This window comes from Cupressus sempervirens, chromosome 3, assembly GCF_028749045.1.
Source record: "Cupressus sempervirens isolate cs-2001-9-10 chromosome 3, ASM2874904v1, whole genome shotgun sequence".
Taxonomy (NCBI): Eukaryota; Viridiplantae; Streptophyta; class Pinopsida; order Cupressales; family Cupressaceae; genus Cupressus; species Cupressus sempervirens.
Window position 1 is genome coordinate 326,606,885 of NC_143120.1, and position 14,382 is coordinate 326,621,266.

Below are 14,382 nucleotides of genomic sequence, written 5' to 3' on the forward strand. Positions count from 1 at the left end.
ACACTTTAAAGAATTTTTAGACTACCTTTGAAACTGATATCAATAGCCCTTTTCCTACAAGAACATACTTGGAGGAAAGGATCAAGGCAATTAGCTCTTATAGTATGTATTGAAATAAGAAGATAAGAAGTAGATAAATGTAATATTCAATAATAATAATAAATACTTATCCGCACATCAAAATCCTTAATATAAGTTGCTCCAATGAAGGTCCATACGAAGAAAATTAGAAAATGCCTCCATATAAGTATCTGTCAAAAAATTAGAATGAGACATGCCTAGTTTGATTGCTCCCATATTCTAGTTTGTAGAGCTACCCTTGTGTTATGGACTTGTTTGAAGGAATTATGAACATGAATATGTTACTCAGCCGCATTTGATATTACTTTCTCAACCTCTAAATGAGTATATTTGATTTCCCTCTTATATTATTATCTTATTTAAATCCCACTATTTAAATTGATTCCTTCATCCTAGCTATAATAATATAATGATTACTTCATCCTTTAGAGATTTCATTAAATATGATTTGTGATTCATTCCATTTCTTGTTTCTTTCTGGACTCACCTTGGTGGTGCATTCCCCTTTATATGGAATTCATACCCTTTCAATAAAATCCATTTTTTTAATTTTGTGTGATGCCTTGGCCACCGTATTTCTTCCCACATTATCCTTTCAATAAAAAACATTTTTAAATTTTGTGTATGTGTGATGCCAAATCCTTGACTTTGTTCATTTATTGGTGAGAATGGGAAACAAATCCTTCACATGTATGATTACCTTGAAATACAAATTTTTCTTTTCTCAATGGTATGTCTTGCTATTAATTATCAACTTTCATCATCTTCCTTCACCAATGATAATGTGTTTAGCATTTGTCTTAGTAATAAATAAGAAACATTTCCTTATCTTCACGTCAATATAGATAGGGAACTATTTATTTATAATTTAATTTTTCACGTGGTCACCTTCATGGATTCCCTAGTTAAGGTTGCATGATAATTATGTGGTGTCTAAGTACTCTAGTGGTTCTGAGTATTGTCTACCATTTCGAAAATATAGTTCCTACCCTTTTAGGGTCTGTTTGGTTGTGGGAATAAGAATATGGGAATAGGAATATGTATTATGGAATTGTTATTCTAGAATAGAACATAAGAATAAGTATTCCTATTCTTGTTTCCAGTTCAGTCAAAATTTGATGGGGAATTCACAAACACAAAAATTTATGTTTTCTAAAATAAATAAAATTGGAATAGAAATGTGTGTTCCAATTCTACCTATTTAGGTGGAATTGCAAATGTCTCTCTCACATCTCTCTCCACCTCATTATTCTATTTCACTCTCTACCATCCCCCTCTCCCCATCTCTTCAACCTAATTTCCATTTATCTATATACCATGTCTCCCATCCTCTCCCTCTTATGTTTCTCTCTCTTTCTCTTAGTCTCTCACAAATCTCTCTTCACCCTATTATATTTTGTTTCACTCTCTCCCCTTCCTCCTCTCTTGATCAAATCCCCATTGTTACCCTCTATATCTATCTCATGTCTCTCACTCTCACTCTCATGTCTCGTTATCTCTCACTATCTCTATCTATGTTGATCTCATGCCTCTTTTCCTATGCCCCTTGTTTCACTCTCTCTCATATATGCCCCCTACCTTATGTCTCTGTATATCACAAATTCTCTCTCTCTATGTCTAACTTATATACATCTCTCTCTCTCTCTCTCTCTCTCTCTCTCTCCCATCCCCCCCATTATTAAGAATCATATTATACATCCAAGAAAATTATAGAAGATAAGTCTCCCCCCCCAATTAAGAATCAAATTATACATCCAAGAAAATTATAGAAGATGAGCATTTAAAATAATTAATGCATGTTCAAGAATAGAGGGCTGCATAAAGGAGCATGTCTTCACTCTGTTCTTCAACCACTACCATGTATTATCACCAACACTTAGGAGAAGATATGCCCTTTCCCTGCAAATTAATATTCATTCCCCTAACTATATGAAGAGGACATCAGTCAGGCATCTCCTATAAATGAATCTTATCATTATATAATCATTTCCTTCAACATTTGTAACAAAAATCCATAAGAGTTCCTTATTTTTGCATAGTTCTTGGATGAAACATTAAACCTTCCTAAGATCAATGAAAAATCAACTCTACTACAACCAAATTCTTCAAGTGTGTTGCCTCTTAGATCCAACCAAATTATAAAAAGGTCCTATCTTTCATCCAGCTCTAGGCCAAAAATAATAATCACAATGATGTATTTGGTAATGCACAAAGGAGAATCAAAGAACTTGGTGAAATTGTCTTTAGATTTAACTAAAGATGAAATCTTAAGACTTCTACACAACCACACCTCTCACTAATCTGATGACTCAAAATTTTACAAATTATTGAAAATATCAAAATTTGAGTAGATTAAAAATAATTCAAATAGTTAAAATATATATTTTTAAAATCTATTTGAGGTTGAAAATTAGAAGTAATGAAGGTTTGATGTGAATGGTGAGAATTTCTTATGAAATTGAAAGGTCATAGGATAGTTTACATAAATTTGAATATAACAACTAATTAGCTTGACTTAATTCATGTGAAGTCTTGATTTTAATTTGGTGGATCATTTTTTATATAGAGTACTTAATAGAATATTTTACTCCATCCTAAGAAATCAAAAGAAGTTGATAACATATAGTATATTTTAGAAAAATAACAATGATATTGTATTATAGATGAATTGTATGTTCTAAACATATTAGAAATCTAAGCATTAATTTTTTTAATTCTAATTCATTGTTCTGATAATCAGAAGCATTGATAAATAAAATCCACTATAAATTAAAATCTTTCAAATATTAAAAGAACTATAGATTCATAACAACATATTTTCCATGTTTTACAATAATAAGTAATAGTTAAGCTACAATTTCTAAAACAAAAATACAAAAAACTTACACTTCAAAGCATAACTGATATAGTTTGAACATAAATCTACAGGATGCATATACTCTTTGTTCATTTTTCAGGAGAAGTATACGAGGACCGAATGAAGGGAAATCTACAAAATGCAAGGACTGAAAACTACCAAGCAATATAGACCATCTATTGAAAATTTGAGCAGCTTTTATAACGACATGTTTGTGGATGAAAAATTAGCTGCATTTAGAAGATGAGGGCAGTCAAATGCATTGAAGAATCCATGTGACTCTTCCACTACCTCTTATCAGTTACATTTTGGTAACTAACACTTCACTTCGTGGTTGTCATTTGAACTATCAATTGCTAAGGAATTGGTTGTGGAGACGGTTGCCAATTTTTTTTAAAAATTCTTAAATGTTTACATTGATGAATGCTTCCACTGTAGAAATCCTTTCGGCTTAATAAAAATGGATTTTTTTACTCCTACAATATAGTTTGTGATAATCTCTTTTTAGGTCTACATGTGAAAATGACTTATGATAAATATAAAATCATAATTTAAAAAAATCAAATATTTTAATGTTACAAAAGAAATATATTTTAAAGAGATTCAAAGCAAATATAAATAGAAATGGATAGTTTTAGGGTCCACAATATGATTTGGGACAATCTCTTTTTTGGTCGATCTATATATGACGTTGACTCATTATAATAAATTGTGGACACATAGAGATGGCTTGTAGTAATAACATAGAACTACCCCACACCGGTTGAGTCCCTATCTGAATAACTAAAATAATATCATAGTGATATGGGACTACTTCACACTTATTGGAGGAGACACCAAATTGAACTATGATAAGACAATCTTTCTGTAAAGAATACAAACTCTACCACTAGACTAATAGTATATATATATATATATATATATATATATTGAAAATGAAAAACAAATTATCAAAATTTATAAATTACTTCATATAGAATCAATGAGACAATAACATCAAATATTTTAATATCACAAAACACCTATATTTTTAAAAGATTCAAATTTTTAAGCAAATACAAACTTGTCCCATTAGACTAAAAGTATAGTAAAAATACAAAAAAAAAAAATTAATTAGAAAACTTAAAATCACCAAAAATTCAGTATAAATCTCAAAGAGAGTATTGAACAATGACACAAAAACTAAATGATTACAATGTAAATTACATGACATAATATTAGATCACTCCACACTCTTTGGAGAAGGAGGTATCAAACTAAACTACAATAATCTTTTTTTAAAATTTTCTATAATTTTTATTTATATAATTAATAAATGTAAAAAAGAAAATCACATCATAGCCAAAATATTATCCTGACTTTTCTTTCCAAACTACTGCCTCTACCATTAGTAGTAAAAAAAACAAGTTGTGAAAATACAAAACTTTATTTGATTCTTTATCCAAAAAAAATCTATAGATTGCCAAAATTTTAGAATTACTACATATCAAGCCATGAAGAATGAGACCAAAATTATATTGATTACACTGTAAATTTATTCCACTCAAAACGGCAAAACAACCTCTGAAATTTTCTCATGAATTCGAATGAGGCGGATAATCCGTAAAGCCAATGAGGTGATCGTGAGTATAAAACGTCGTTCTGTCATACGGAGCAAGAGGAACGCCATTAGCAAATCTCAGAGGCAGATCAGGATTAGAAATAAACAGCCTTCCGTACGAAACCAGATCCGCATAACCGCTATTGACAGCGGTTTCCCCTTTCTCCTGATCATAGCCGCCGCTGGCAATAAAAGTGCCGTTATAAGCCCTTCTCAGCCAACTGCAATCCCCTTTGAAATCCACCGTTCCGTTCGCCGTAAACCGCGGTTCAGTGACGTGCAAATAAGCGAGGCGGAAGTGGTTTAGCTGTTCCACCATGTAGAGACCCAGAGCATGCGGATCTGAATCGTTCGCCTGTAAATGGTCGATTACCGGTGATACTCTCACCGCCGTTCGATCTTCGCCGATTTCATCGGTCACGGCTTTTACTACTTCGAGAAGGAACCGGCACCGGTTTTCGACGCAGCCGCCGTACCGGTCGGACCGGTCGTTTATGCCGTCCTTGCTGAACTGGTCTATCAGGTAGCCGTGCGCGCCATGGATCTCCACTCCGTCGAATCCTGTCCAGAGTTTTGAAAATCTCAGCAACTATATTTCCATCTTTTTATAAATATAGGTAATGTATTTATAAGTTGATAAGCAGAAAATGTTTTCTGAAACAAGTTGAATTGTTAATGTTGTTTTATAAGGTCAATTTTATTGACAAATGTTTCGAGTGATGAGAAGTTCACATGAATTCATCTCTTCCAAAAATGAATAGAACTCATTTCAAATTTGTAAGTAATCTTTTTTTTTTAAATCTTACATTTTCAATAAGAAAATAAGGATATTCATTCAATAGCTATTGTTTTCCTTAATTACTATCTTTAACAATATTCCATACATGAGTCTTTATGTAATAATAATAATTGAAAAAGTAGCTCAACACTATGTTTTTGCTCACCTAATCTTCCTATTATTTAGTACTTAAGGAAAAAACAATACATGATAGTTATAAGTCCACTCAAATATCTTACATGTATTAGTCGTTGTGGGTAAAAAATTTATTAGAGGAATAAGTATTGGGTGTGCAACACACTTATTGAGACTACTAAAGCACCATTTTTTGGATGTAAGCACATGCAAATCCTCATGTGTTTGTAGGACATAATGACTAAAACCATGCTTTGACCTTTGTGCATGTAAAAGTCCTCACATGTTTGTTGGACTCAAATATTTGGCAACCAAATGACCACTTTTTGACATTTGTGGGCAAATGCTCATGTATTTGTAATAACTACCGAAAAGCTATAACCATATAAAAGAAGAAAACAAATCCACTATTTGACACATGCAAAATTAAAAGTAATAGTATCTTAAGAATAATATTAAGATAAATTATGGAAACAAATTATGATTTTTAAGTTTTAGTCTCTATTAAGAATTTTATTGCTTATAATTTCATCCATCATTTTCGTCTACTATCTACTTTCTTCATTTTTTCTTTTCTTCACATTTTCACTTTGAAGAAGTAATATAATCGATGCAAATACAAAAGTTGAATATGAAACCACAAGTCATGTCTTATCTCATCTTGACATAACATAATTTGACACAAAACTTCATACAACCAAATCTTAAAATGTGTTAAACGCATATTTTCCTTCATATAGTGAATTGCTTACCGGCTAAAATTGCATTCTTCGCGGCCCGTCGGAATTGCTCTACAATCTGAGGAATTTGATCCGTTGTCAATGCATGTGGCGGTGAATATCTATCATAACTTCCGTCCGGCAACTGAATTGACAAGTGATCTGGCAGTGCTTGATTGGTGGACGACACCGGCAGAAATCCTCCTGGCTGGTAAACTACACATCACAACTTACATTGTAATCATTAATAAAAACTACTCCTTACGTGACACTTTATATGAACTTCCTTTGGGTATGTTGACTAAAGAATTAATTAATTAATTAATAAAGTTTACCTATGTGAGAAGCTCGGCCGACATGCCAGATTTGACAGAAAATTATCCCTCCTCTTTTATGAACTGCACTAACCACACGCCTCCATGCTTCTATTTGCTCCTCATTGTAAACCCCAGGTGAATTTGGAAACCTGATTAAAAGATATTTTTAGTAGCATGTTAGGTTTTGGAACGAATTGATGTTAGCAATAATACATTAAATAAAGAATAAAAATATTGTTAATGTCCAAATCTCTTCAAGATCTATTTTATTATCATTCTATCATGTCACCACCACTTATCCACTAAAAACAATGCATAGATAAAAGTCCTTAATGTCTAAAAGCATAATTTTTTTTTAAATATTCAAAATAGTAAACTCACCCTATTCCCTGTGGTGCAACTGCACTTGCTTCAGTTATTATAAGCCCTCCTTTGGTAGTTCTCTGAGAGTAATACTCTACATGGCAATCTTGCGGAACATAATTTAAAGCTCTACATCTCGTCATTGGCGCCATAACAATTCTGATCATGCACATAAAATATTATAAATGTAAACGTATAGAATTACACTCTATGATCCATCATCAAAACAGCTGCTAACGACAAGATGCTAAGAGACAACGTAAAATGAAACAAATAAACACAAGAAGAGGAGGTTCAAGACAATGAACATGACAGTTTACAAACTAAAAGTTAGATTTGTAAACATGAATAAGAAAAGCTGGAAATGAACTACACTTCATATGCTCACCTATGGGATAAAACGAAATGGGCCATTCTATAAGGAGTTTGCAAAGTGGGTCCTTTATCACCCATCACATTATCTTCCCCATTCATGATAGCAGGCGCCATTGTTTCTTCCGTAAGTAGTTATGCAGAGATTATTCTTTTTTTCAATAGTCTCATACAGCAATACATAAAAAGAGAGGGAGGAAATATATATAGAGAGGGAAAGGTGAATGGAATATCTACGGCAAGAAAAGATGAGTGTCGTTTAGGAGCAAAGGAATCGGTAATCTTTTGGTTAGTTGGCAAAATGATTAGCCTTTTTTTTATTATGGAGTTGGCCAAATGTGTTGCGTGGCGAAAAGAAGATCAGTCTTTTTAGTGCTGAAGATCCGGAGAAGAATGAAAGAAAAAAGAAGGGCGGCGTGGTCGACTGGCAATCACAGGTTGAACAAGGAAAAGATAAAGGTGGAATCCACGTTTTTTGCCGGTGACGCGGAGAATGGGTACCTGCTAAACATAAAGTGCAGCGGCGGCCGCTCATCGACAGCCGGTATCGTGCACGGAATATCATATCTTGGCTGTATCGGCGACACAAATCTTTCTGGAAAATTTATAAAACTTGTAAAGTCAAGCTGGTCTGTTTTCATGGTTTCCATTAAGGGAGACCACCAATTTGCTCTTAATTGTTTTCTAGAGGTTGAATTTTTTTGGCTGGGCTTTTTTCAATTATTGATTGTCATGTTTGTTTAAATATGTGACTAAGTTCAAAACCATGTTTATCTTTAGAGGTGGTGCTTAGCTTCAAAACCATGTTGATCTTTACTACTAATCATGATTATTTTAGATCTCTATATATCATGTCATTAGTTCAATATTGTCTATGTTTCATAAATTAGTTTATTATTATCAATTTAAGGTCTATATTTTTGTTAAAGAAATTCATGCATAGCTTTTTTGAGACTTGTGTTGATTAGACATGTATATCAACATTGTTTAACTAAATGGATTCATAGTGCAATATGTATGTCTTGTTGTATGGAGCCTTGAGCCTCGTCTTTCTCTAGAGATAGACCTTCTATCTTGTTGTCATGATAGAAGAAGGCAAATAATTTGAATCTAGAGATCCAAGGACACTCTATCTAGTCATCATGATAGAAGTAGGTAAACAATTTTTATCTATATATCAAAGGACACCAATGCTACTCTCCTTTCATCTATGCTACTTGTTCTAGTTACCCCTCTAGTTTAGATTTACCTATCATGCCATTGATTCAAAATTCCCCATGGTTTCATAAGTTAGCTTATAATTGTCATTTTAGGGATTCCAGATTTTTTTAAAGAAACTAAACCACAACCCACTAGTAAAGCTTTCTTAAGGATTATGTTGATTATATTTGCATGACATAACTATTATTTAGCTAATAGGAATCATGTTTCAACATCCATGTCTTGTCTTATGAAGCCTTTTTTCACTCTAGAGATAGACCCACCATAAAATTATTATGATAGAACTAGGAAAATAATTATGACCTAGAGACCAATGGACAATGACATCCCTCTTATCCAGTCTATACATTTAGTTTTGTGCTCTTTGTGTTAATAGCTATCTCTAGTTCTACCTCAAATCATTATCACTTTAGATCTACCTAATCTCATTGATTCAAGATTGTTTATGGTTTTGCAAATTAGCTTATTATTATTATTATTTCAGGGAGTCCATTTTTTTGTTAAAGAAACTAAATTAAAATTCATGACTAAAGCTATCTTGAGACAAGTGTTTATAATATATGTATATGACAACCACTAGTTAGCTAATAGGATTAATGTTGCAAAATCCACACCTCTTGGCTAATAGAGCCTTGGGCCTTATCTTTCTCTAGAGTTAGGCCTACTATCTAGTTGTCATGATAAAAGTATGCAAATAATCTAATTCTAGAGACCCAAGGACATAAATGCTACTAGATCATCTTGACTAGCTAGTTGTCATGATAAAAGTAAGAAAGTAGTTTTGATCTATATAAGGATACAAAGCACAACCATTATAAAATATTTCTTCAAACTTGTGTTGATCATATATATGTATCACAACTATTAATTTAGCTAATAGGATTCATGTTGCAAAATCCATTTCTCGTCTTAAGGAGCTTGACGCTTGTCATGCTCTAGAAATAGGCCTATTATCTAGTTGTCATGATAATGATACTCTCATGCCCACAATCTAGTTGTCATGATAGAAGTAGGAAAATAATTGTGATCTATAGATCAAAAGATGCTAACGTTACTCTCATTTTATCTATGCTACTTACCTTTATTTATATATCTAGTTTATATGTACCTCTTATTTCATTGATTAAAAAGATCCTATAATTCCATAAATTAGATTATTATTGTCATTTTAAGGGTCTATTTTTTGTTAAAGAAACTGAACCACAACCCATTGGTAAATCGTTCTTAAAACTTGTGTTGATCATATATGCATATCACAACCAATATTTACTAATAGGGTTCTGTACACACTCAAAAATGGTTCACATCTACAACCTCATCACTTCTTCATACTAATTTGTCCCATTTTCTCATTCTACTAACTTCGATCTTTTGGCCAGATTGACCATATTTTGTCATTTGTATCCCCTTTCACATCAATTTCATATCAACTCAGAATCATATCAAATCAACTCGAAATCATATCAAATCAACTCGGAATCACCCCAAATCAACTCGGAATCACTCGAAATCAGTCCTAATCAACCCAAAACATATCAAACATCCCAAATCAATCATCATTTATCCGCTCCTAGGCATTGTTGTGGCTTTCAGTGTCTCGAAAACCTATCAACTTATCAATCTTATCAATCTGACCTTAGTATTGTCATGGCTCTCAGTACTAGGTCAAAATATCATTCATGTCATTCAATCTTTGACATTGTTGAGGCTTTCAATGTCAGATCATGGCATCATCAACCATTTTAATAATATTGACAATGTCCATCAATGTTATTATGATCGAACCTTATCAATCAATTTCAATCCTGTAGCATTTACAATGTCGGTTAAATGTTACATATCAATTTATTCATGTCATGTGTCCTTGGCATGTTCTCAATTTCGATCTATCAATTAATTTGACCATGGTTTTGGTCTACCTTTTCATCATCTTATTCAATATCCATCATCATCACATTTTCATCAAAGGATACAGTCGCATTCATTTAATCAATTTGGCCAATCATCTGCTAATTTTCTCTATAGGATTAAATAACCCATTATTTAATCCTATTCTTTCTAATTATTCTTCCCAATTATCATCCTCAATTAATTAATTTTATTGATTCATTATCTACAAACCATGGAAATTCTTAATTTCCTAAGTTCCATTTTTCATCATTAAATCCATTTTCTACTAATTCTTATTTTGTGGAAGAAGAGGATTTTTAATTCAAATATTCCATAAAATATTGCGTCATCATGACACTTGGATGTGACACCTCGTGGATCCTCCTTTGACACTTGGCTGAGATTTGTCATAATCAAATATTATTACCTCTTACGCATGTCCCTATTTGGCTTCTTTGTCATAGATTCTTGGATTTAAGTGGGTTGAGGTGTCTTATGACGCGTCATAGATTCTCTTCCACATTTAGCCAAGTTTGACTTGCATGCGTCATAGAATCTCACAATTGGCATATTCTATCATATGTGTCATAGGAATTATTATTACCTCTTACGCATGTCCCTATTTGGCTTATTCGTCATAGATTCTTGGCTTTAAGTGGGTTGAGGAATCTTATGACGCGTCATAGATTCTCTTCCACATTTAGCCAAATTTGACTCTCATGTGTCATAGAATCTTACATTTGGCATATTTTGTCATATGCGTCATAGGAATCTCTTGCCACATCGCATGTCTGTGGGTGACAAATCCAATGCTCTCACCCTACATGAAAATTATAAAATGGACACTTTTCCTCTCATTTCAGATCTGAATGCTGAAGTTTTGAAAATCCAAATCTTTGAGTCTTTGAGTCTCTACTTCTTTGCATGTTGCATTCTCTCTCTCACATAAAATCACACTTCAAGTATTCTCATGGCATTATCCACATTATAGGCTTTGGCTTCAACCTTGTGTGCACTATAGGTGAATTGGAGCTACAATCATTTGGAGAAGAAAGAAGAACATGGGAGCTACAAACGAAAAAGGGGGTTTCTATTTCTTTCTTAATTAGTTTGGCTTTCATGGTAGACTAGTGGGTGCTAATGTATGTTGATTGAGTTTTGTGATTTTCTCATAGTATGTTATGCATTTAACCCATTTTTCTGGTCCTACATTTGGTGAACCCGACGTGAACATGCATATCTAACTTGGGATTTCTTGTTTGTGCTTGTAGGTGCAAGGAAGGAGCTCACTTGGAAGGGTATAACGACTATCTTCTCTTCCTTTTCACACATAGATTAATTAGGGGGTCTAGTAAAATGCTTATATGATGTTGTTTCATACATTCTGTTAGCTTGCTGTCCTAGGGTGCACTCTGCTCTGCCAGGGCACACTTGGGACCCCTAGGAGCAGTTTTAGGAGCCTAGAAGACACCAAAGCCTCTTTCTGTTGTTTCCAACTTACCAACTGTGCCCATCTGGGCCCCAACTATGTCATTAACACAGTCTTCACTGTTGTGGTGCACTTGGGAGTGTAGCTCTGAAAATTCCAGTTTTTGGGTCTTGACTAGGCACCCATTTCCCCACACCCTGCACCTGACTTCCCAACTGTGCCCTAAAACTACCAACTGCACCCAACTGGGCCTCAACTGCATCATTGATGTATTCTGCACTGTCTGGGTGCACTTGGGGATGTTCAGAGCCATTTTTGCCTTCTGGGGAGCAATTTTCACTGTCGGAGCACACCTAGGTTCACAATAAGCACATGCACCAATCAAAATCTGCATTTCAAGTTCCTATCACTCTCTAGGACATAGATTAGGTGATTTTTTGTGTTACTAATGGTCTATTTGCAGCATGTGGCAATCGTGGGATGAAGACATGATCATAAACTACTAATGCTTTGTTTGCAGGACGTTGTCGAAGACTTTGTGTGTCTTTCAAAACTATGTGTGTGGATTTCCTAGATTAGATAACATTTCGTTTGGTGCTTAAAAAGAACCTTTTTCCTTTCTACCTAGCGTGTCTACGATGTTAGATCCCTAGGAGTTGCATTGGACGTATCCTCTCCCCTTGCAATTCGTGGATCTTGGGTGTAAGAGAAATCCGTGTAACTTCTATAGGAGGCCTACCTTGGACCAAGATACTCGATATTGGGTATGTCAGGGGATGACCTCAGAGTGGTAACGGGCCAAAGCCAGGTCAACATTCCAACCGCTATATTAAATTTGATTACAGTGGAAGCTGTGTCGGCGGTATTGTTGTGTGATAGCTCTCCTCCAGTACCCTTGTGGTGAATCAAACCCCGGTTCTCAGGGCTATGAGACCTTCTACGAAAGTTTATCATTAACTTGCCGAATGGAATGGCCTTACTAAAAACCATGTTTTAGTGGCCAAAATCCTTTCTATTTGCTGGCTCAAGGGGTCACCCATGCCTGTGAAGACATCCTACATTCTCGTGGTCCTTATTAGAGGCAATAGTCCCTTGGGAAGTCATGCCCCTTGGGAAGCGGATCTTGGTAGCCCCGAGAAGTGAGTGCGTTGTAAGGGGGAGCCTATGATGCCAAGATCCTAGGTTTTTCACTCTAGATAAGCGCGGTCGAACTTCAGTTCAAGTAGGAATTCAGTGGATACAGTCTTAAAAGCCTAGGTTGTGGTGTGTTTGTTAACTTTTACACTAACTATTCTTGTCTTAATGTGTCTTGCGTGTGTGTAAAACATAATCAAGATAAAAGCCAAACTTTTAAATTTACACCTTGGATATCATTTGAATTTGTCAAAACCTCACAAATTGCCAAAACATTTCAACCTTTATCAAACTTTGTAAACATTGATTCAACACACTCGAACCTTGGAAAACATGGTGACTTGTGCTCTTAAACATGCTTGGCAAAACATAGATCTCACACTTGCATAGATTTCACTTGCATTCACCCTAGTTTAGGCTTCATTCTTACATTATATAGACTTCATATTGCACCTTTTAGTCCTCATTTAGTATCTATTACTTTTCATATTGCATCCATATAGGTTCAATTTTATTTTCCTTAGTTTTTGCATTCCCATCTCAGAATCAGCACTTTGCATTCACCACCTTGCATCTTTGCATACCTATTCATCATCTTGACCACTTTATCCATCATTTTGGGTGTCCTAATCATCATTTTGAGCATCCAAACTAGCCCTAACACTGTCCTCTACCATTTACCTCTCTGTGACATCAATCCTGAAACCATAGCTCCCAGAATTGCCTCAATTTCAGCCCAGTTTACCAACTGCGCCCAACTATGCCCCAACTACATCATTGACATAGTTTTCACTATTTGGGTGCACTTGGTGGTCCTAAGATCCAATTTTGGGTTCCAGATAACATTTTGGGGCCGCAACAGTGTCCTTAGGTACCTGGTTAGCTCCCCTTGCACCAACTTGCCTAGCTTTGCATTCTGCATCACCTAATCTTTAGTACCCTCACTTAGGACATCATTCTATAGGTCATAAAATCTATTTTGCATCTCCCAACCCATCCTAACATCAACCCCAACATCCTAGCTTCCTGGCATGTCAGTTTGATAACCATACCCTTTAGAATCAGCAAACATTCTTCCTAGCTTACGAACTACGCCCAGAAACTACCAACTGTGCCCAAACTGGATCCAAGTGTGTCAATGATGTAGTTGGTACTATTAGGGCATACTTGGCACTGTTAGGGTGCACTTGGGTACCTGCATGACCATTTTTGGCCTTCGAACTACACTTTAGGACCCCAAAACTGCATCTAGGAGCCTCTAGACCTACCCATTCTGCACTTGACCCAAAGCCGTATCCTGCACCCAAAATCCCCTTTTGCATCATAGGAATTGTCCATATCACATATCCGCTCAGCATCATCATCATTTTGAGTCCTCAAAACATCATTTTGAACCCCCAAAACCTTTGAATTTAGTCAAAAATCTAGACAAAGTATAAGTCTTAGAGTATCTCCTAGTGTTGACGGATAATGGATCTTGACTAGT

The 14,382-nt window shown here is 34.7% G+C and overlaps 1 protein-coding gene across 1 annotated transcript; it reads right to left on the reverse strand.

Annotated features, from left to right (window-relative positions):
* Positions 1 to 4,432: 4,432 nt before the first annotated feature.
* Positions 4,433 to 7,386, reverse strand: LOC149566308 (12-oxophytodienoate reductase 7-like). Its single transcript, XM_089819716.1, has 5 exons — positions 7,239 to 7,386; positions 6,869 to 7,009; positions 6,506 to 6,636; positions 6,204 to 6,386; positions 4,433 to 5,099 (listed from the first exon to the last, which is right to left on the reverse strand). The coding sequence occupies exons 1-5, from the start codon at positions 7,337 to 7,339 to the stop codon at positions 4,513 to 4,515; spliced, it is 1,143 nt and encodes a 380-aa protein (XP_089675842.1). The 5' UTR covers positions 7,340 to 7,386; the 3' UTR covers positions 4,433 to 4,512.
* Between the last annotated feature and the right edge of the window lie 6,996 nt (positions 7,387 to 14,382).

Excerpts from the sequence above, each read along its gene's own strand:
- LOC149566308 (XM_089819716.1), bottom strand. The coding sequence starts at position 7,339 with ATGGCGCCTGCTATCATGAATGGGGAAGATAATGTGATGGGTGATAAA. Across the intron at positions 6,637-6,868 it reads GTTGCACCACAGGGAATAGG|GTTTCCAAATTCACCTGGGG; the intron begins GTGAGTTTACTA and ends TCTTTTAATCAG. Across the intron at positions 6,387-6,505 it reads CGGCCGAGCTTCTCACATAG|TTTACCAGCCAGGAGGATTT; the intron begins GTAAACTTTATT and ends TGTGATGTGTAG.